We start from the raw sequence: 25,250 nt of genomic DNA on the forward strand, positions 1-25,250 counted from the left end.
CAACACAGACACACTCTCAATAAACATAGAAGTACACAAATTACGACCACAGTAGTTATTTACAATACCGAAAAACACTGCTGTGGGGAAGGTGTCGTTCACACAAAGTTATCAACAATGCAATATTCTCACCTGTGAAGAAGAAAATCCACAAAGCTAGAGGAGATACTGCTGTGTCCACAGGGGGCGCCAAAATCAACACATACTGAAAGTTACTTAGAGGAGCTTTAAGACTGGTTTGTAGAAACATCCATATACAGTGTGAAACAGGTAGGAAGCAGTGAAGAATAAAGTAGTAATGAATCAAAATAAAGAAGACTTTTACATTTTACTATAAGATAAGAGAATACTTTATTGATCCCTGGGGGGGAAATTCAGCTGGGCAGCAACACAGACATAAGAACAAATCAAGAATGAGTTCAAATAAGTAAAAATAGAAATAGATACATAGAGATGAGAATAAAAATGTAAGGTATATACAAATGTTACACATGGTTAAATAGTTATAATTACAGGCAGTTGTGAAATGTTATTCCATAATGACAGGTTGATCGATTGTAGCAATATAGATAAATAAATATATATGGGTATGTAATATGACTGTATGAAGATAAAGAGAATAGTAAAAAGGTACTATATAATATTAACGTGATCAGTTGTAGTAAAAAAAAATGCAATCTACTGCAATTCAATATAATTTAATAATAATAATAACTGGGATTTATATAGCGCCTTTCAAGAAACCTAAGGTCACTTCACAGGGTCAGGTAGGGGGTCAGGGGGTAGGTGGGGACGACACCTAGCTAATGGGGAAAGGCCGTGAGCTAATGGGGAAAGGCCGTGAGGAAAAGGTGACTGCTTTTTAAAACTGTCCAGGGTTGGGGGGCTGCGGAAGTCGGGAGGGAGAGAGTTCCACAGAGTTGGGGCTGCCACACTGAAGTATACATAGTATAATGACAATAGTAAACAAAACTGTTAAATGATGATGTATTAATTATATCAGTGTTACAGACATCACAACACAAAAAGGTCACAAAAGGTCAAACATTAGAAAGAGTATCCTTTTATTTAGTGTGTCAGTGAGCAAATTACTGCTCCTCTATTTTAGATAATAAAAAATAACACATTTTACATTTTTGTTTATTACTGACAAATATTAAAAATTTAGACAACTACTTCTAAAACTCTAGATCAGGTGTTCCCGAACTTTTCAGCCTGCGACCCCCAAAATATTGGTGCCAAAGACTCGCGACCCCCACTGTCCCTCAAAGTGATTTAATGTGGCTTCATTTAGCTGGTCTGCAGAAAATGACCCTACCTATATGAGCATGTGTCTGTGTTTCCTGTGCTGTTATGAGTTAACCTTCTGCTACTGATGCTTTTGATAATTCACTGTTCACTAACACACAACTTAAGAGTCATCTGGCAACAAAGAAAGGCAGAAAACTCATTACATTTTCTATTTTCAAGGTTTTATTTCAAACTGTCAAAACAGTTTTATTGCTTAATGTGACTTTACCTTAGACGACTCAAACATTTAGGGCAACACATATAAAGACACATGCTCTAAGCAATACCTGAAACATCTTCTGTGTAGATTGTATTTGTCATTGTATTATATCAGTAAAGGAGTGTCAGGAAAATTAGCTGGCATGTATTTAATAATAATGATAATAACTTTATTTATATAGCACCTTTTACAAAACAGTTTACAAAGTGCTTGACAGACAGCAGGGCAAAAAAAAACAAAGAATAAGAACTCAACAGCAGAAAGAGCTTCAACAAAAATTAAAATCAGACATCAAGAAAAACATCAGCGTGTGTCAACCCATGAGAAAAAGCAGCAATATTTTACATCCCATCCTTAGACATCCTTTTTTAGACTTTTTAGTATTTTTTCTGTGCATAACATATTTCAAAATCATCCTGGAAGTCACACCTTGTATTAGATCTCATTTTAAAAAACAAACCTTTTTTTTTTTTGCCCAAACTGTCAAGATTTTGTTGGATTTGTTCTCCCTCACTTTATCCAGAATCACCAAATGTAGGTTAACATTTCAAGTAATACATTCTTAGCACTGTACTTTGCTTCTGTAGCTCAGCGTTGCATTTCTTAGTGTGATAGCAAACACAATCATACTTTGTAACAGGAGTTGAAACTGCAACCATTTTGGTTAGGAGCACCAGTGCAGACTGCGACTACACAGTCATGAACCTCCCGTAACCAGATTTCTGATTCTCGGTGATGGCTGAAACTCGACTGGGGTCAAAGGTGGCGGATCAAGCCCTGTATGCATGTGCACATCCTGCATTTTTATTCCAAAATGAGGAATAAAGAAATAAAAAGGCTGTTTTGTAAAATGCATCAAAATTGAAGATGCATTAAAGTTTACAGTTTATCCAGTGTGTGTGATAAGAGACCACATGTGAGGATGCATGCACACACACGCTCACAAGCAGCATTGTAGATTTCAAAATGAGTTCTAAATTTAAATCACATATGTGTTTTCATATGACAAACATGGGCAAACATGACACTGTGTTTGGAAATATCACATAATTACTCTCAATAAAATGTCATTTACTCCGATTAGCATTACGCATTTGGGAAATTCAGGAGACATATATTTGTCAGCATGTCCTGTGTTCACCACCGTCTCCTCCAACCTGCCCTGTCAAGGGATTATTCACACGTTTTCTACACACTCAGTATTTACGACTATGACAGAGGGGAGGAAGTGAGAGTGAAAGAGAAAACCCCTCTCGTCTGTTCTCTCTCTCTCTCTGACAGCGTAAAGGAAAAGGTGGGTGGGGGTTTCGCCTGGCCTGAGAGGTGCTTCACCTCAGGTTGCCGTGTTATCAGGAGTCCCTCCTGTGATGCACGTACAGAAAGGAAAATGTGTCCTCCAGGTAGATTCAAAATTCAGAAGAATTTTCCTCGTCTGGCTGCCCGAGAGAAAGCCCTCCTAATCCACTTGTGGTTATGAGTGTGTTACTGAAAAAGCCTGACTAAGCACCTTTGTCAAAATAGTAACATACTAAATTAGAAACATAATCTGCACACCAAGACAGGGGAAGACTCAGTCTTACCCCACCTTAATCCACCATGAGCATGGCACCTTGCAGTATTTAGCTAGTTACAGCGGCAAGGAAAAACTTCCCTTTAACTGGCAGAAACCTCGAGCAGAACCAGACTCATGTTAGACACACATCTGCTGAGACCGAGTTGGGTCTGGAAAGAGGGATAGAGGAGAATAAGAGACAGTGGGAGCGGTGATAGTGATGAGATCCACAGCAGCAGGACGTCTACAGCAGCTCAAACAACGGTTTTTAGCTGCAGTTTTGAGCTCATGTATTGATTTCCACTACAGAGTCATGTTTTATTTAACGCAGTACGGCCTAAGGGCCTGAAGACCACATCCATCCAGTATCAGTTTTTAGCCTTGTCCCTTTTTGTACAGAGATTTCTCCAGATTCTCTGAATCTTTTAATGATGTCATGAACTGTTCATGATGAAATCCACAAATGTTTTATAGTTTTATTCTGAGGAATATCTTTTTGAAATCGTTGAGTCTCTCACAGAGTGGTGAACCTTCTTCCACCTTTAATTCTAAGAGACTCGGCCTCTCTTTATACCCACTCATGTTAGTGACCTGTTTTAAATTCACCCAATTACTTTTAAGACGTTTTGTGATTTGATTTTTTTTAGAATTCCAATAATTTTTCAGGGTTTTTTTTGTTCTTGCGCAATTTTATTTCAAATTTGTTGCTGGTATCAGTTTTAAAGTAGTGATATATTTGTGAAAGAATAACATTTTTCAGTATAACATTTGATGTGTTGTTTTTTGCACTATTACCAATTAAATGTAGTGTTCAAATCCTCAAATCTTGTTTTTATCATAATTTTACACAGCGTTTTAACTCTTGTGGAATTGTGGTTGTACCTGATCTTTCTCTAACATGACAACTGCTCCTGACAGTTAAACCACATACCTTTGAAAACCCACATGAAAAACATCCTCACCAAACCTCACTAAATCAAACTTTTACCTTAAAAAATGTAACTTTTTTTAAAACTTTCTAATGAATATCGAAGTTACGAAAAGAGATCAAATTAATTTCAAGCTGAAACACCAGAAACAACTTCTAAGCTCGTCAAAAACGTCCAACTTTTGAGTGGAAAAAAGGTTTATCTGCGATCATGAATCAACTTTTAACCCCGTCACGACCTGTCACTTATTTTCCAAAAAACGGTTATTTCATGACGAAGGAACCTCAACATCGCGTTTGTCTCATCTGCTGAAGCTTTTTCCATTAAATTAAGTGAAACACTTCCGATCTGACACATGGTTTTTTTTCTGCTGATGACAACAACCCTCGGTCAGAGCTGAAGATATGTCAAAAACAGTGAGAGTTGCTGTTTGTGGTCAGCCAGGGTGTTAAACACAGCATGAAAAAGTGTGACTTGAAATGAGGCTACAGGCGAGAAAACCGACACACTGGAGAGGCAGATCTGCTTTTGTAACAAGTGGTAACACTGTGAACTCGCCTATTTTTGATCTGTAAACAATAACACTGCAGTTCCCCAGTTCAAAAAAATATTACTTTTTGAATAATCATTTTATAAAGCTGGGTTTCCATCTGCAAATTGGAGATTGCACCTTTCTTTTGTAATCTCTAGATTGTGTGGGTTTACTTCCACTTTTACTAAACAAAGCTGAGTGGGAAGAAGTCTGAATCATTTCTTTACATGTTATAAATTTGGGTTTTATGTTCCTGCAGCTTATCAAATCACAGATTTATGTAAGATAACAAATTACCCCTGAAACACTGAAATTACTTTACTGTGAGTGAACCACACTTTCTGCCTGTAGCTTCCTCAGGTTCGCCCTGCAAGGAGGAAGCCACAGGCGGAACACGTTGTTGGCTCAGTAAAGTCATTTCAGTGTTTCAGGGGTAATTTATTATATTCCTTATATGTTCCTGCTTCCGACCAGCACCTGATATATAAGGGGTCTGTGCATGGAGAGCCCTATATACCACAGATTTCTGCATTCTTGATAAAGCAGAAGAAGAACGGCCAATCTGAAAAAAAACATTACCACATTTTTCTCCTCAGCATTTTTCAAGACCAATTAATGATCACTTCTCTTTATTTCAAATAAAGTCTGTATTTCCTCTTTTAATTCCCCTTTCAGATTTGAATGAGGTTAATGTCATGTCATGTTCATGTCAGGAGGTTTTTTGTACATCCAGGCAATTTTCTTGAAACTGCTTTTTTTTCTTCTCTTGTATTTTTGATGTTTTGTCTGTTTTTTTCTTCTGTTTTTACTTTTTTATTGTTATTTTTTACTGTGACAGATTTTTTTTTTTCTGATTAATTTAGATTTTTAGATTAAATTTTAGGTTTCTATATTTAATGTCCTTACTGTCTTGTTGTCAAGTACCAGTGTTCCAATCACCACGTCCAATCCTTGTGTGTGCGAGCTCACTCGGCAATAAAGCTTCCTCGATTCTTGATTCTTGATAAGTGCTTTCATTTAAACAGTCATTTGAATATTTTAAGTCATTCTGAAAGTCAAATTTGAAGTTATACTTCTTTGAACAAAACAAAAGCTTTTCAAAAAAATCTGGGTTATACTGAAGTCAGTCATTTTTAGAAACTGATGCCCTTTATACTTATGAGAGATAAATACTTGCTGTTATCTGTTCAGTAAAAAGGAGGTCCTGGCATGAGTCACTGCCATGAGTTAAGCTGTCTCCTCACCTGAAGAACTCAGAAGAACTTTGTCATAAACTGTAAATTCTTAATTCATAATCACATTTCTTTATATTTGTTAACAGTGACTGTGTGGTACTTTGTAATAAAAATATGAACACGTAATACAACTTTAGTCCCTGCCTTTTTAAGAAAAGCTTCATACAGGAATTTTTAATGGTATTTACCAACATTAAATCTTTACTGTAATTGGCCGGTGGTAGGTGCTGATTTTATGTCCTGTGTGATTTATCTGTTATTGCTCAGAACAGCTGCACAGGGTCAAACCTACAATGTGTTCTAAATTATTATGCAGGTAACCTTTTCTTGAAAATCTGGAAGGCTGCTATTCAGAAAGAAATAGTGTTTTAGTATGATGTATTTAAGGCAGTGTGCTTTAACAAAACCCTTTTATTTTGAATCTAAAAAGCTCTCTAATATCCTTTATCACAGACCTTGTGTAAATAGGTGTGCCACATTATTATGCAAGTCCTATTCAGCTTTGACCACGGGCAAGAAAAGTGACTGGACTAAAGAGGAAAAGAGTCTGAGCAAGGGGGAGTCTACCAATGATATAGCCAAGAAATGACAGTGTGACTGCCGAACCATAAAAAGATATGTTCAAAATAGTCAGGATGGGAGAAAACCCAGAGTAGAAAAAGCTTGTCGAACATTATAAAGCCAAGAACTGTCAAAAATCAAATGAGAGGTTCCTAAAAGAACCTTAGCTATAAGTCAGGCCATATTTGAAGCTGTGGGGCTCGATGATGTACCCAGGACGCTAAGACGAGTTGTAAAGGTCTAAAAGGCAAAGAAAAGACCTCCACTGAAGAAAATAGACTGGAATAGGCCAAACAATACATGAAGGCAGACCTCTCCAAAGTTATATTAACCGATGAGTGCCGGGCAACCCAAGATGGACCAGACGGGTGAGCATCTGGTTGGATTTCAAGTGACCACGCTGCTCCAACTCGACTGCGACATCTACAAGGCGGTGGTGGTGTTATGTTCTGGGCTGTCATTGTTGATGATGAACTTATTGGTCCTTTCTGGCTTCAGGATGGTGTAAAAGATGTTTTAAAGGTGCCTAGTTTTTATTTTTCATAAGTTATATGCTTCTATCACCAACTTAATAAAATAAAACAATAATTTAGCACACTCATTTCTGCAGATTCTGAAAATACAGCCAACTTACTTTGAAGTTACAAGATAATGGATGGATGGATATTCATTATCTGACTTCCTAATCAATTTGAAAATGACTGTTAACATATTTTTTTTAAATAATCACAAAAATGGAACTTGCATAATAATTTGGAACACTGTGTGTATAAGTTAATTTCACTGTGCTGTATTTCATTATTACATAGCCTCTGTTATCACTGCATGTGCCTTGGCCGCAGATGTTGCTCATCCTCATCATGTTGCTTTGTTTTGACTTAAAGCTGTCGCTCATAATTTGTTTACACCGTATCGTTCAAACCAAATAAAGGCCCGTCTGAACAAATGTTGACTGCTCTGTCTGTGGCTGTGAGATTTATCTAACAGTGATATAATGAAGCGTGTGGGCTACTTAACAGAAATATTACTCATCCTCTTGTCTTCTTCTCTCAGTTGAGGAAGTAAATCAGCTGAAAGCTATATTCAGTATCTTAAAGTATCACGCTTACTCCCACTTGAAGTTGTAGATTACTGATACTGCGGTCTCTGCTCCGTGAACACTTTGCATTTTCAGGGGTGGGTGGGTGGGTGCAAGGTTAAAAGTTTGCATGCAACTCAACATAAAAGGCAGAAAATAGTTAACTGATTAAAAACGTTTCAACATGTGTATAAATGGGAAATCCTTATTTATTGTACAATCATTTATGTAGCTGAAAAAGCATCAATAACAAATTTTCAGTGACTGAGAAAAGCGAGCGATATATATTCCTGTAAGTGTACAGGAAGAAAACAGAGGGCGTGGGTGGGGGATCGCCCTGCTTTTGTCCTCTCAATCTGCGGCGGCAGCTGACACAGCTTGTTAATACTGACAGATCAATTTTCACAATAATTAATGAATGTCATGGTCTTCCAGTCGCTATGTTTGAATTAGAGACTGGATTCTTCTCTTTATATTATTGTGGGGCAGATTATTCACAAAAAATCAAAACATTTAAACTAAATAATGAGGAGAGAGGGACACTATGTTTTTAACACAGTGTCAACATGTAGAGGTGGATCGATTTGATATGACGTGTGTGATCAGCTCGTCAACATGAAACCTTTCATCTGCAGCTGTTGGCTATTACTTGGCTGTGATATACTTACTGATATAGCATCGATCTTGCCTGCTTCAATAAACTACTCTTGTTTTTAATGACATAACTTCAGCCTTGGATTATAGGAAACATTGTGAAGCTGTCTTTATACGTGGCTCCAAAGCTTTTGACACTCAATCATGTAATGCTTCTAAAAAAAGCTATAAAATGTTGGTTTTGATAAAAAATGTGACAACTGGTTCCAGAGCCAGCTCATGGGCAGACAGCAGTGTGGAGACCATGGAACTATAAAATCAGAATTTATTGAATTTACAAATGGTGTACCACAAGGTTCCATCCTAGGTCCTGTTCTTTTTACTGTTTAAATAATTACATTTTAAAAAATAAGTAAAAAAATTTAATAAAAAAAATTTAATATTTTTTTCACTCATGCTATTTTGGACATGCTACACATGCAGTTTTTTTGGTATATACATACAAATGCCCACACATGCAGTGAACATGCTTAGGGAGAGATGTCAGAGTGAGGATACTGCCATCAACCAGCACACCCAGAGCAGTTGGGGGTTTGATGCCTTGCTCAAGGGCAGTGCCCAGGCAAGTGAACCAGCACCTCTCCAGCCACCAGTCCACTTGCCAAACTTCGTCCATACTGGGACTCGAACCGGCGACCCTTCAAGTCCCTATGGACTGAGCTACTGCCGCCCCCAAAGATGTAGCACTCAACGTACATACACTACCAGTCAAAAGTTTGGACACACCTTCTCATTCAATAGTTTTTATTTATTTAAATTATTTTCAACATTATAGATTAACACTGAAGACATCAAAACTATGAAATAATCTGGTTTTGCCATAATCTGGATTACAACAGTAGTCAAATAGAGCTATCCATTGTGTGCTAACCCTACCTCTGAACAACACAACTGATGGCCTCAAACACATTAAGAAGGCAAGTCATTCTACAAATGAACTCTTGACAAGGCTCATGTTAATTAGAAACCATTCCAGGAGACCACTTCATGAAGCAGACTGAGAGAATACCAAGAGTGTGCAAAGCTGTCATGAAGGAAAGAGGGGGCTACTTTACAGAATCTAAAATATAAAACAGATTCTGCTTTGTTTAACACTTATTTGCTCATTAAATAATTCCACATATGTTCTTTCATAGTTTTGATGTCTTTGGTATTAATCTACAGTGTTTCAAATAATTAAATAAACACAAACCCTTAAATGAGAAGGTGTTTCCAGACTTTTGACTGGTAGTGTAAGTCAGTCTTAAATGCAGAGAAAACAAAATCCATGTTCTTTCCAGGGCCAAACATGTTGACTTAAATAATCTCATCATCACTTCTAATGAGGGCACCAATACTGATGGGGTAATCATTCAGTCCAAAGAATCATCATTAACCTTTGAGGATCCCACATGTAAAAAAACTCTTCAACTATATCGCCAAAGATAAGCCGCATCCCACCTAAGCTCACTACACCTCTTTGATACTACATTTTATGATGCTTTCATATGCAGAAGATTAATCAAAACAATACAGTAGGAGAACTGTAAAACTCAATCTTTGATGTGTATGTGTGCATGTATTAGCAGGGCAACACTGACAGAGACTTATTATTTTCCCTCATGTAAAACCACAAAGCCACACCTGAGTTACTCAAATGCTTGAAGGTGATTGGTTAAGAGGTGGAAACATCTCCTTTTAACAGGTAAGGCAGTAAAACACGAGGCTCATAAATAAGTCAGGTTTGCAGCAGTAACTTCAAAAAGGTAAAACATTTAAACACAAGCTACTTTCTCTGTTAACATTATGAATACATCAGAATCCCTTAAACTTAATAAAAACCTCTGTGGTCAAAAGTTTGGAGTGCTAATAATCCCCCTCTTCATTATGATAAACATTGAAACAAAAAGATATTCTCACAAAGGTTGCTAACTGTGTTTGTTCCCTTTTCTGTCACATTAAAAGCACATAGTTTTGATTAGAAACAACACTACACTTACACTGTAGCACTAGTTCCCTCTTCAGTACGTAAACAATAAAACTTAACTGTGGATAAAAACAGTAAATAAATACCATAAATTAAAGACTAAATCTAGAAAGTTAGAAAGCACACATACCACTGCTGCAGCCACTCTTTGCTTCTCCAGGGCACAATGACGGTTATTAGATTGTCATCAGCTTGACTTACTAAAAGGGGGCTTGAGAAAATAGGTTTCTAACACAACAGTGACGCATCCTTGACATTTAACAGTTAATACGAAAATCACCCTTTACCAGCAGCGACCACACTTGCAGCGCTTTGTTGTTTTGGAAATTGATCACATTATTGGAAGAGAGAGGCAGCAGCGGAGCAGTGGGAGTATTGAACAGACTGTTTGAAGTGAATGCTGTTAAACCACAACAGTAAGGGGAATAACAGTCAGCTGAGGGGCTGTGAAGATATTAAAGGCCATGAAACTACAGTTGAACAAAAACATGGAACTCCACTTGGAAACTTTAGTTCTTAAATCAAACGCCCGACGCCCACTCTTCCAAAACGACTGCTCTGTGCAGACAGAGAAGCCTCTGCTGTTTCAGTGTTAAATACCTTATCTCTTGTATCTCTGTATTTGTTGTAAAGTAAGCTAACTGTCTTTATTGTGTATATAATCATGAGAGATTTTGAAACAGTGCTGAATTGAGCAGTATGTTCTTGAATGTAACCTTTATTCTTTATGCAACAAAGCTACACCAACTGGTTCGCAATTTAAGAAGGGTTAGAGCTCAGGCAAGGCAAGGCAGCTTTATTTGTATAGCGCATTTCATACACAAGTGCAGCTCAATGTGCTTTACATTAAAAGATTAAAAGCATTGGAGACATTACTACCTTACTACTGGTGCCAGCTGATGACCAAACACTCATTTTTTTATGAAATATCAATCAATCAACCTTTATTTGTATAGCGCCAAATCACAACAAACGTTATCTCAAGACGCTTTTACAAACATAGCAGGTCTAAACCACTCTATGTTAAATTATGAACAGAGACCCAACACCAAGACAGGATAAGACTCAGTCTTACCCCACCTTAATCCACCATGAGCATTGCACCTCGCAGTGTTTAGCAAGTTACAGCGGCGAGGAAAAACTTCCTTTAACAGGCAGAAACCTTGAGCAGAACCAGACTCATGTCAGACTCGTCAGACGCATGTCCATATCAGCTGGAGTCTGGAACGTCCACAGCAGGAGGACGTCTACAGCAGCTCAGAGGAACCTACGAGACAAGGGAGCTCAGGGACTCCAGAAAGGTCTATGGTTAGTAACTTTAATGGGACAGGTAGAGTTAAAGTAAGTGATGAAGGGGTTGGGGAAGGGGGTGAGCTAGGATCCTAGTGTGTCAGTGCACCAGTTCCCCCCAGCAGTCTAAGCCTATAGCAGCATAACTAAGAGCTGGTCCAAGCCTGAGCCAGCTCTAACTATAAGCTTTATCAAAAAGGAAAGTTTTAAACCTACTCTTAAAAGCTGATAATTCTAAAAAGCCTAAATACCCATTACAATCATTCACAACATGTTTACACTTAGACTGGGACATTCATTTGAAGCTACAATATTTAACATGCGTTCGCGTAATGACATTAACCACCAAATAAGTTTCCCCTTCACCACCGTGGTCCTGTACCATGCCCACATGGCTGCTGATACTGCACCAATCTGTCTGTCACCTCACCACTGTGGTGAAGAGGGAACTGTGGCTGAAGCTTAACTAGCTGATCTATGTGACAACCCTCACCTATGTTCACTAGCTGTGTGCAGTAAGTAAAAGAACAAGATCTAAAGGTGACTAAAGGAGTTTACTCCAAAAGTTCATTTGGCTCAGAGCTCAGACAACCAGCAGACATGCTGATCATGATGTCTCCTGGGTGCCTCCCATTTGAGGTTTTCTGTAGATAGATAGATAGATAGATAGATAGAGAGAGAGAGAGAGAGAGAGAGAGAGAGAGAGAGAGAGAGAGAGAGAGAGAGAGAGAGAGAGATAGATAGATAGATAGATAGATAGATAGATCTTTATTTGTCCTTAATAAGGAGATTTTTTTGCCACAGTCTGTACAGGAATACATGTATAAACACAATAAACAATAAACATCCACCGAGCCTCACTAACAAAGGTGCACATCATCCCACATATGAACACACCGGATACATATGAACACACAGGACACATATGAACACATATGAACACAGGACACATATGAACACACAGGACACATATGAACACACTGGACACATATGAACACACCGGATACATATGAACACACAGGACACATATGAACACATATGAACACAGGACACATATGAACACACTGGACACATATGAACACACAGGACACATATGAACACACTGGACACATATGAACACACACAGGACACATATGAACACACAGGACACATATGAACACACAGAACACATATGAACACATATGAACAAACACAGGACACATATGAACACACACAGGACACATATGAACACACACAGGACACATATGAACACACAGGACACATATGAACACACACAGGACACATATGAACACACAGGACACATATGAACACACACAGGACACATATGAACACACAGGACACATATGAACACACAGAACACATATGAACACATATGGACACACACAGGACACATATGAACACACACAGGACACATATGAACACACACAGGACACATATGAACACACAGGACACATATGAACACACAGGACACATATGAACACACAGGACACATATGAACACACAGAACACATATGAACACACAGGACACATATGAACACACCGGACACATATGAACACACACAGGACACATATGAACACACAGGACACATATGAACACACAGGACACATATGAACACACAGGACACATATGAACACACAGGACACATATGAACACACAGGACACATATGAACACACCGGACACATATGAACACACACAGGACACATATGAACACACAGGACACATATGAACACACAGGACACATATGAACACACTGGACACATATGAACACACAAGACACATATGAACACACAGGACACATATGAACACACTGGACACATATGAACACACAGGACACATATGAACACACAGGACACATATGAACACACTGAACACATATGAACACACAGGACACATATGAACACACAGGACACATATGAACACACAGGACACATATGAACACACAGAACACATATGAACACACAGGACACATATGAACACACCGGACACATATGAACACACACAGGACACATATGAACACACAGGACACATATGAACACACAGGACACATATGAACACACAGGACACATATGAACACACAGGACACATATGAACACACAGAACACATATGAACACACAGGACACATATGAACACACAGGACACATATGAACACACAGGACACATATGAACACACAGAACACATATGTACACACTGAACACATATGAACACACAGGACACATATGAACACACAGGACACATATGAACACACTGAACACATATGAACACACAGGACACATATGAACACACAGGACACATATGAACACACAGGACACATATGAACACACAGAACACATATGAACACACAGGACACATATGAACACACCGGACACATATGTACACACTGAACACATATGAACACACAGGACACATATGAACACACAGGACACATATGAACACACCGGACACATATGAACACACACAGGACACATATGAACACACAGGACACATATGAACACACAGGACACATATGAACACACTGGACACATATGAACACACAGGACACATATGAACACACAGGACACATATGAACACACTGGACACATATGAACACACAGGACACATATGAACACACACAGGACACATATGAACACACAGAACACATATGAACACACAGGACACATATGAACACACAGGACACATATGAACACACCGGACACATATGAACACACAGGACACATATGAACACACAGGACACATATGAACACACAGAACACATATGTACACACTGAACACATATGAACACAGGACACATATGAACACACAGGACACATATGTACACACAGGACACATATGAACACAGGACTCATATGAACACACAGGACACATATGAACACACAGGACACATATGTACACACAGGACAAATATGTACACACAGGACACATATGAACACACAGGACACAGATGTACACACAGGACACATATGAACACACAGGACACATATGAACACACAGGACACATATGTACACACAGGACACATATGAACACACAGGACACATATGAACACAGGACACATATGAACACAGGACACATATGAACACACAGGACACATATGTACACACAGGACACATATGAACACACTGGACACATATGAACACACAGGACACATATGTACACACAGGACACATATGTACACAGGACTCATATGAACACACAGGACACATATGAACACAGGACTCATATGAACACACAGGACACATATGAACACACAGGACACATATGAACACACAGGACACATATGAACACACAGGACACATATGAACACACAGGACACATATGAATACACAGAACACATGAACACACAGGACACATATGTACACACAGGACACATATGAACACACAGGACACATATGTACACAGGACACATATGAACACACAGGACACATATGAACACACAGGACACATATGAACACACAGGACACATATGAACACACAGGACACATATGTACACACAGGACACATATGTACACACAGGACACATATGAACACACAGGACACATATGAACACACAGGACACATATGTACACACAGGACACATATGTACACACAGGACACATATGTACACACAGGACACATATGAACACACAGGACACATATGAACACACAGGACACATATGTACACACAGGACACATATGTACACACAGGACACATATGTACACACAGGACACATATGAACACACAGGACACATATGAACACACAGGACACATATGTACACACAGGACACATATTTACACACTGAACACATATGAACACACAGGACACATATGTACACACAGGACACATATGTACACACCGAACACATATGAACACACAGAACACATATATGCACATCGGACACATGAGGGGTTATATTCCTCAGGAGATAAGGCTCACAGAGTCAGTGACATCTGTAAAATCTCCTCTTAAGACCCATTTTGACTTCATCCTTTTAACTGCTTTTTATTTTTATTTATCATTAAATTTTAGTTTTTATCCAACTAATTAATTGATTTAATTTGATTTGATTAGTTTTGTATTCTTTTTTAATTTATTTTTCATTTACATTTCAATGTTCTTCATTTATCCTTTTCCATTTTGCCCTTTCACCGATGTCATGTCTTCTTCTTAAATTCTTTTTATTTTATTGTCCTTTCATGCTTTTATTTTCTTATCTATTTTTATTTATTCATTTATTTATCTATTTAAAAAAACAAAAAAAACAATGATTTATTGGTCTACTGTCTCACCACTTTATTCTGTTTAATTTGCATTTATTCTTCTTAATCTTTTGCATTGTATTTTGGTTTTGCATTGTTAGAGTTCCTACACTCCTCTCTGTCTGTTAAAGGTTTACTTTGTCTTCTGAATCCGGCCATGCTTTGCTCATCAAAGCACTTTGACCTTTTTTAAAGGTGCTATACAAATAGCATTAAGCAAATGTTCCAGTAGCATGCCCTTGAACCTGCCATCTGCCTACTCTCCTCTGTAGCCATCATCCTCTGTGATTGTGTATTTGAACACTTTATCTGCCTTGTCTGGCTGTAATGAATCTTCCTTTTTAAAAAGCACTTTGTGACATTAAGAAAAGTGCTTCAGATGTTGAGATCTTTATTAAGACTTGTAGAGCTTGCTTACTTGTTAAGAAGCTTGTCTCGTAGCTTTAAGGAAGAAGACCGTCCTCCATAATATCAGGTCACAGTCCATGAAATATAATTTGTACTTGAAAGTTTCAGCACTGTCTTTCGGCTCTCACCTGTTCTTTGAACACTAAGGAGGTTTTGAGTCATGGGAGAAAGCTGACCTCTATATATGGCTCATCTATTTCAATTTCAAAGTTTCAGCTGAACAGGTGTACACACTGTCCTAACACTCGGGTCTTATATTCCCTGAGGGGTATTAAAAGCTCTAAGAGTTGAGTTATGACTGTGAAAACAAAAGGCAGGATGTTGTCTGTTGAAGTTTTACATTTAGAAATCCACAATTTGTCATATTTCTAGTTTTACACCATCGACCATTTTATAAGTGGAATGTTTTTTTGTTTTTTGTAGATAAAGATCCCTTATCTTTGGACAAAACATTCACATTTTCCGCTCGATGTTCCTCTCGGTTTTAAACAAGTTGTCAGAACTTTCACAATCGGTTGCAAGCATCCTCAAAATAATAAACAGCCGTCTGACGGATCGGAAAAACCCGCCGCTACAATATCCTGTTTATTTCAACGAGGTTTGGTGTTTTGGTCAAAACCAGACACTCACTGAATATTAAAATTAATCAGGAGAATCTTTCCTCTAACATGTAGGTAAAACTGCTCTGTTTTCTTTAGATGGTGACTTTGTTTAGTCTCAAATGATGAGCGACTTCAACTGAGTCACTCATCTCATGTCTCCCGTTGTCATTCCTGTCTACAGTCACATAATTCTGGTCAACTTAGTCATAAGACTTTCACTGTCTGACACTACATTATTCTATTTGTCTCTGTCTGTAATTTAATTACAGCACTGACTCAGAGCTCAAAGCTTTTGTTTCAGAAAGACAAGAAGTGAGTTACGATGAAACATATTTATTTGTCGTGCAGTGTAGAAAATCTGTGCAAAGATACAGAATGTTAAAAACTTATTTACACACTAAAGTCGTGAAAAAATGCTGCTGTAGAAACTGTAGAGTGAAAAAGAAATATCAAAAAGGTCCGAGGTGAAGACACGAAAACACTCCGAGGAGTCAGTAAAGGTTGGTCTTCTTCATTATGGACAAGAACTCCTGCTCATTGACCTCGCCGTCCCCATCTCGGTCCGCTTCATCGATCATTTCCTGAAAGGAGGAGAAACAAGTTCTCATTAGTTTGTTCACTTTAAATAATAAGAAATAGAAGATGAATAATACACTTTATTCACATGGCACTTTTCAGAAGTGTTAAAAAGCGCTTTACAAATAAAAAAAAGAAGAGAAGATTAAATAACAAATAGAACAAAACAAAATAAAATAAAATAAATGTGAGGAAGTCAATGATTAACATATTTTAAAAACAGGAAGTTAAGCAACATAAGAGCTGGAAAAAGACAGAAATTGAGAAGTAAGAATAAAAGGTAGACCATGAAATATGAAAAGGAATAAAACAAGTCAAAAAAGGTAAAAACAAAAAAAACACAATAGAATAAAAAGAAATAAAACAAGTAAGGGGAATACAAGTAACTAAAGATAAGAGATCAAAAGAGAAAAGATAATAATAATAATTATTATGCATTTTATGAATAACACACATTACATTTAGAGCAAACCTCAAAGTGCTAGATATGAGTGCTACGAGATTAATGATAAATGCTGCCTTTGATAAAAGCAGCGTCGGTAGGATTAAAACGCTCAGATAACATCTCCTGTAAAAACATATCTATAAAAAAATGTGTTTTTAAAAGTTTTTAAAAGTTCAACATCTCGTCATTAACTGGAAAAACCCTGACTCCTACTCGGACTGAGAAAACATGTCACGCAGGGCACCACAGCACCCAAGTTCCTCAGAAATAACCGACCATGAAAAAGTTGTTCTAATATCACGTACAAGAACTTAACAACTACAGGGGGGACAAGTGTTCTGGTCTCTAATAGTCCAATTAGGATTTATGGCCATTTTAAGAAGCGTTATTAAATTGAAAAAGACTAAATTCTCTGATTCCAGCACCTGAACTGTGAATCCTCTGATTTGTATCTTTATGAAGTTAAAACCTTGTGTGTTTGACAAACAAAGACATTTTGAGATTTACCCTGGGCTTTGGAAAACAGGGAAAATTATTTTTAGAAGTCTCTCTTTTACAGCCTCTTTGACTTTTACTGAGCAGAGAAATCAAAGCAGATTTCCGGTTTTGAGTCTCTGATTCTAGAAGTTGTTGATTGATAAGGAAGTAAAATTATTCATAGCTTCCTGTTTTATCCTTTCAATAAATTCCCTTCAGACATCCACAATGAAATAGTCATAAAATACTGCATTAAATCATAAAGTGGTAACTTTTTCTTTCACTTGTGATTCTGAAAACAAGACAAGTGAAACATTTCCATGAGGTTTGAGAAAACTTTGTAGAGGTCACATCTGATGCTGTTATTGGGATGGAGTAACACAAGACTGGTAACGGAAACAGCACAAGCATCACGGGCCTGAATTAACTGCAAACAAACTATGAAGGGGGTATCTACATGAGATTCCATTTCATGATTTAACCTGGTTTCTCTCTTTCTAAATAATGAACTGCAAAATATAAAAACAGCCGTCCATTCATACACGGATGACTTGAATATGAATTCAGTTATACGAATGACTGTACCAGCCGTCGACCAGGAAGTGTCATATTTAAATGATCAGACGACACCGCCATCCTCAGCCTGCTGCACAGGGACACAGATCCCTCATCATATCACACTGAGACACACAGGTTTGTTCAGTGGTGATGCCAACTACCTTCTTTCTAATGACAAGAAAACTCTCCTGTGCTACATTTCACAACAGTGACTTCCAAATGAGGAAACCTGCACACTGAAGTGAAGTTTTAATGAAGGTGTACTCGGTTTATTTTGGGATTTAAGTTTTGTAAGATAATGTTTAGAGTTCTCTTTGGTTTTTTTCCTGGGGTTTTGATCATTTAGATGGCAGGTGTTGCTTCCACATGTGCTTATATTACATCAAAGTGAGCTCCCTCTGAGACTGAACACTGTTTTAGCCAGGGCAATGTTGCATTCTTGCCTTAGGATAGATTTGACCATGTAGGGTTGGGAAAGTGTTGGTGCATGTAACATATAACAGCATTGCATGTCACCTGAGACTACTTTACCTGCAGTTCCTCATCAGTGAGGTTTTCACCCAGCTCTTTGGCAACTCTTTTGAGATTCTTGAAAGAGATTTTTCCTGTACCGTCATCATCGAACAGCCGGAAAGCCTTCAAAATCTCTTCTTTGGAGTCTTTGTCACCCTTTCAAAATAAAGATGAGATAAGATATTACTTTATTGAACCTGAGGGGGGGGGGGATTCAGTTGTTGCAGCAACCCAGACATTAGTACGATCAAGAAATATATATATATAAATATATATAAATATATATATAAATGTTACAAATGGAATTTAGATGAATACAAATGTTACAAATTGATTAAATAGAAGTAATTACAGGCGGTATTAAAAAATGATTCAGTAGTGACAGGTTGACATGGTGTGATTATGGCTTGATAATGACAGATTAAGCAATAGAATACATAAATATGGGTGTATAATATGGCCGTAAGTTGTAGTAAACAATAATAATGTAATATAATATAATAATAATATGCAATATGCATTACTGCATGAGAGTCAGTACGAGAAGAGATGATGGGGTGTGACAGATAATGCAGGGATGGTATGAATCTGTTCGGTGGCGGTGGTGGCGGGGGGGGGGGGGGGGGGGGGGGCGTTCAGTTTGCACCATGGGCGGATGATGCGTTGACTGAACGAGCTCCCCGTCATGCTCATCATGGAGAGGGTGACGACATGACAATCTCATTATAATTAACCACATATTCCCTACCAATCAAAACTTTGGAAACACCTCGTCATTCAAGGGTTTGTATTTATTTTAATTATTTCAAACACTGTAGATTAATACCAAACACATCAAAACTATGAAAAAACATATATGGAATTATTTAATGGACAAAAAAAGTGTTAAACAAATCAGAATCTGTTTTATATTTTAGATTCTGTAAAGTAGCCCCCTTTTTCCTTCATGACAGCTTTGCATACTCTTGGTATTCTCTCAGTCTGCTTCATGAAGTGGTCTCCTGGAATGGTTTCTGATTAACATGAGCCTTGTCAAGAGTTCATTTGTAGAATGACTTGCCTTCTTAATGTGTTTGAGACCATCAGTTGTGTAATCCATATTATGGCAAAACCATAGTATTTACTGAATTTCCCCCGGGATAAATAAAGTATTTCTGATTCTGATTATTTCATGGTTTTGATGTCTTCAGTATTAATCTACAATGTTTAGAATAATTAAAAGAAATACAAACCATTGAAGGAGCAGGTGTGTCCAAACTTTCGACTGGTAGTGTAGGTTAATTCTGTGGTTTTTTTAAAGCTTTATAAAAGCCTTCGCATTTTCTGTGACTCTTAAAACTGGAAATTGATTTGCATGTATTCCATTTTTCCATTTGTGCTCAGGTTCTCACTCTCAATGAATTTCCAGGTTATGTCATGCAGGTGTGTTACACTCACCGTCTTCAGTGTCATTATACTAAGAAAGGTATTGAAGTCAATTGTTCCAGAGCCTTCTTTATCAACATCTGCAATCATCTGCTTGATTTCCTCCTTCTTGGGTTCAAACCCCAGAGCTCTCATAGCAACCTGTGGCACAGACAGAGACACACAACAAACCTGAAGCTCCTGTTGCACAGTAATCAAGGTGTTTCTGAATCATTTGAACCACAGGGTAAACTACAATCAAACCTTCAGCTCCTTCACGTCTATGATCCCAGTCCCATCCGTGTCAAAGAGATCAAAAGCCTCTTTAATTTCTTGTTTTTGATCTTCAGTTAAATCATTTCTCAGACCTGGCTTCTTCCTTTGGCTCGTGGAAGAGGCTGGTTTTCGGTAAGCTGAAGCCTGAAAAGCAAAGAAATGAGCAGAAGGTGGATCAGGAACTCATAATGTATGTTTTTAACCTCGAAGTCAACTGTTACTATGATGCCAGCTAACTTTAGCTACCTGTTAGCTAACTTTAGCTACCTGTTAGCAGGTAGCTAACACGTTTATCTAATTTCCTGCCAGCTTAAAACGATACATTCAACTACATTTTCAAAAGAGCATACATTAAACTTTTCTTAAAATACTCTTTAACAATATTTACCATTTAATTCAACGATTCTGACACCCAAAAGTCCACTCTTTGGTGTGATACTCGAATGTCAACAAAACAAATAACGGCTGTATCGTCATCTGTTGAGTGGCAGCCGCGTTAACCAATAGAAACCATGAAACCTCTCTGACGCGAACATGTCATCCAATCAGGAGACAAAGAGGGCGGGTTTTTAAGAGGTTCAGCCAATGAGTGAACTCGTCTGTCGTCTCCGAGCAACCAGGAAACACTACGCATGCGCAGTATGTTACTAATCGTGCTGGAGCAGCTGGTCAGATGGATGAGACCCTAACATGAATGTTTTACATTAATGAGTGAAGGTAACGTGTTCTTTGCTTTATACTCTTTATTGTGCAGATATGAGACTCCTGCTTTATCATGTGACTTATTCACAGGTTCATTTATAAGCAGGCCTTTCTCTCTATCAAGACATTAGCACGTTAGATTAGCCTCATAAGTGCTGCTTGATCCAGACCTGTTGAGTTGTGCATGCTAATATCATTGCAGCTTAAATTACTCAAACCACCTACTTAAATGTAGTTGCTTTTGTGCACCATAATGTATCAGCAAATCTACTTTGTTTGCATCAAATATCCATCCATCCACTTCTTGTGAAACTTAGAGCTGGCTACTTCTGATCAGATCACTCAGGAGACATGATAATGACAGGTTTGAACAGCTTTAAGTACCACCGTTCACTCCTGACATTCATACGTGTGTCTGAAAGCATATGACAATTTGTGATCAGATCTCACATTCTTGCTTTTAATGTAAATAGACATTTTGCCTACTATGCATACTATCATCTGCACAGCCTGCATGGGCTTACAAGACACCATCAATTTGTACAATCCAGGGTGAGAGCGCACAGCACGATCATTCCTTGTAAGGAAACTGAGGGAGAAAATTCTAACAGAATTAAAGAAAATAATACAAATAAAAATGACTTTGTGACTGCCTGCTCTCTTCGGCTACTCTTAATTTTGTTTTATTTTTGACAATCACAAGAGGAAGCTCCCCTGTTCTTTTGTTTATATGTTATTGCAATAGAATGACTAAAGAACAAAAAACCTTGGAAAGGCAACATGGACAAAAAACAGTCGGACTACAATCACCTTTCCCATTTTCCAGGGAAGGGGTTTATTATACGATGGAAATATTTGAAGCGGACTTAAGAAAGACTGTGATACCGAGGTGTTAAATGCCAAAGAAATTGTATTGTAAACTGTGTCATTCCAAATAATAAAAAAAAAAAATGCACACTACTTAAAAAGACTATCTTGATATCTTGATACAAAATAAGCAAGTTTAAACATATCAAAATTAAACAACCAATTTAGATTTTGCACATCTGTCCATCACAATATTTCAAGCTTTTTACAGGCAATTTGTTGAAACAATATTTCTCTGAGGTCATAATAATTTGCACAGTACACACATCATACATCTCAAAGAGTCTGTTTTGTTTTGGGATATTTTTTAATGGACTGACCTCAATGGCCTCAGATATATCAACCAATATTTCCTGATGTGTTTGTTACTAAATATAAGATGAGCCAATGTAAATCTGTCTTTCCCTTTCTAATCAAGGCCTCTGAGGTAATGCTGGGAAGTACGGTCATAAACCATCGACAGCATGTTGGACTGCAGAAGCTCTCTGCACTGGCTGGAATCACACACTCCTCTTTGGGCCCGAACAAAAAGTACAAGTTTATCCAAGATGACGCCAGTGGGGAGTCCGCTCTTGTGTGCTCCTGTTTCCGCATCCTTGAGAACCTGGATCTGACCTGCGCAGTGGGTCAGATAGTTAACGAGACTGTTCGAGCCCACCAGAGGGTCTATCATACCGGGTCAGGATGCCTGCTGTTCCTCGCCGGAGCATGGAGTCGTGTCGCTCTGGAGTGCCTTCAGAGAGGAATCTCAGTGGCGAACATCATCACGGCGATGTCTGAAGGGATGGATATATGCATCGATGTTTGCAGAAAATACAGTGTGTCAATTGATAGCCTTGGTATGGAACAATCACAGAGTAGCACTGCAAAATCTAATGGTTCAGGGCTTCAGCTGTCAAATAAATCCATCAAGGATGCTTCACAAGCTTTGTGGCAAAGCAAAGGGTCAAGAAATGTTGGTCTTAACGTGAGTGGACAAAGAAAAGTAAAACTCAGCAGACATTTTTGTGAAGCTAGATCTGAAAATGTCTCGACAGAACTGCAAAATCCTCAGCCTAAACCTCCAGACGTTGCACACATTGCAGAGTGTCTGAGTCATGGTTGTGTGGACGCAATGAGTTTGGTAGTTGAAGCCAGCCGAGTACAGTCCAAAAGCAGCCAACAAGATACCACCTGTTCCATGTTTGATGTTTCTAAAGTCATGACTTGTGTGCTGCCTGGTTTACCAGAGCAACAGGCGTGCACCGTACCGGGCTGCGTCCTTCTCTTATCTGCCGAACAGGCCTCGGTTGCACATCACTTGAAAGGATATCCCCTGAAGGTTGTTCTCATTAATGGAGATCTATCAGGAACTTATCGTCATCTTGGCTTTAAAAGGCCATCGGATATGCGGCGTGTGAGTACAGAGACTGATTTGCCGTGCTCAAGCAAAGAGGAAGTGTGGATGGAAAAGGTTATCACAGTTCTGTTGAGCCTGGAAGTGAACCTGATACTAGTCAGCGGGCTTGTAAGTGAAAAAGTGATTCAACGCTGTTCTAGACATCACATACTTGCGGTGGAAAAAGTAAAGGTTTCCGTTTTGAAAGCACTCGCTGATTCAGCGGGAGCTGTCCCAGTGACTTATGCCACGCAGTTAAGTCAGCACTGTGTTGGCACTGGAGTGAAGGTAGCAGTGTGGAGGGACCTCAGCAGCTATGAGGCGAAATCGACGATAGCTGTGAATATTTTCACTGGAGGCCACAGCGAGTTGGTCACTGTGGTTCTCACTAGCTGTGTCGAGGGGAAGCTGCAGGCCCTAGAGGACCAGTTCTGGGCTTGTGCGTATCGTTTACATCATGCACTGAAGGACAAAACCCTCCTGCCCGGTGCTGGAGTGGCAGAAATGCTTTGTATTCATCGCCTCAAAAAGCAAGCAGAGAGGGACGCTACCCAGCAAACCAAGGCAGGAGCAGCAGCTAACCCTTACAGGAGTGTGATAGTACACCTCATGGCGGACGGGTTAATAGATTACATATCCACTGTAATGGTTAACACTGGAAAGTTTTCCAAACCCCAGGCCAGGACTGCTGTGAGTCAGCAACTACAGGACTGCAATGATAATCAGGACATCGCTTCAAGTTTCTCACAGCTTTTCTTAGAAGGTGAAGAAGAGGATGGGGTCGTTTCCTCACCTGTGAGAGCTGCTGATGCACCATCAGCTAAGGTGTATGATAATCTGAGTGTGAAGCAGGAAGCGTGGAGGAAAGCCTTAGATCTGGTTTTCTTGGTCTTACAGAGTGACTCAGAAGTTATCACGGGCATTGACCCAAATGAGGCAGTGAAGGAGAATCTGATGCTGTTATGACCTGAATCTAAAGAACCGTCTGAAAATGTTTACAATACAACACAATGTATTTTTCTGATTGGTTAAAAGAATAAAGAGTTTTTGTATTCTTTCTGTTCTTGTCATCAGTATGGTTACAGATATGAACATTTCCATGAAAGTGGTGCTACTGTACTGTTACGCCCGGCCTAGAGTGTAACACAAATATGATCCTCTCCTTCCTCACTCCCAAGGCAAATAAACAAACCAAATCTCTGCAGTCCAAAAACAGGTGGTGGACTTAATTCCTAACTGTGATTGAACTTTACCCTTAACCCTTACCCTTGATAATGGTCAGTTGACGGTTTCTCATCCTAACCACTTGAAGATTTCAGAATTGGTTTGCATCATATCCTCTTTACAACACTTATGCACAAGTTCATCCCTCTGTGGCAAATTGGTTCTGACTGGAACAGGTAGCTAAATTGAGCCCCGCCTGACTAGACTGAAGGGCTCTGCTCACCCCTACTCCCTCCCTGAGAGAAGGGAAGAGAGGAGAGAGAGAGAAAGCGTAAAG

At 38.7% G+C, this 25,250-nt stretch overlaps 2 protein-coding genes across 2 annotated transcripts in view; one reads left to right on the plus strand and one right to left on the minus strand.

Annotated features, from left to right (window-relative positions):
* Window positions 1-24,808, plus strand: part of bbs12 (Bardet-Biedl syndrome 12) — a gene marked incomplete at its 5' end in the record, with an annotated part of 47,319 nt that extends 22,511 nt beyond the window's left edge. The window contains one exon of the mRNA XM_034690964.1: window positions 22,790-24,808. Coding sequence (XP_034546855.1) covers window positions 22,790-24,715 — 1,926 coding nt within the window. The remainder of the gene's footprint in view (window positions 1-22,789) is intronic.
* On the minus strand, window positions 16,871-21,326 carry cetn4 (centrin 4). The gene is made up of 5 exons (XM_034690965.1): window positions 21,191-21,326; window positions 20,791-20,946; window positions 20,560-20,688; window positions 19,141-19,278; window positions 16,871-17,134 (listed from the first exon to the last, which is right to left on the minus strand). Exons 1-5 carry the CDS (start codon window positions 21,191-21,193, stop codon window positions 17,045-17,047), a joined length of 516 nt encoding a protein of 171 aa, XP_034546856.1. The 5' UTR covers window positions 21,194-21,326; the 3' UTR covers window positions 16,871-17,044.
* Window positions 24,809-25,250: the final 442 nt, after the last annotated feature.

This window comes from Notolabrus celidotus, chromosome 8 (assembly GCF_009762535.1).
Source record: "Notolabrus celidotus isolate fNotCel1 chromosome 8, fNotCel1.pri, whole genome shotgun sequence".
NCBI lineage: Eukaryota > Metazoa > Chordata > Actinopteri > Labriformes > Labridae > Notolabrus > Notolabrus celidotus.

Excerpts from the sequence above, each read along its gene's own strand:
- cetn4 (XM_034690965.1), bottom strand. Across the intron at positions 20,689-20,790 it reads TAGACGTGAAGGAGCTGAAG|GTTGCTATGAGAGCTCTGGG; the intron begins GTTTGATTGTAG and ends TCTGTGCCACAG. Across the intron at positions 17,135-19,140 it reads TCACTGATGAGGAACTGCAG|GAAATGATCGATGAAGCGGA; the intron begins GTAAAGTAGTCT and ends TCCTCCTTTCAG.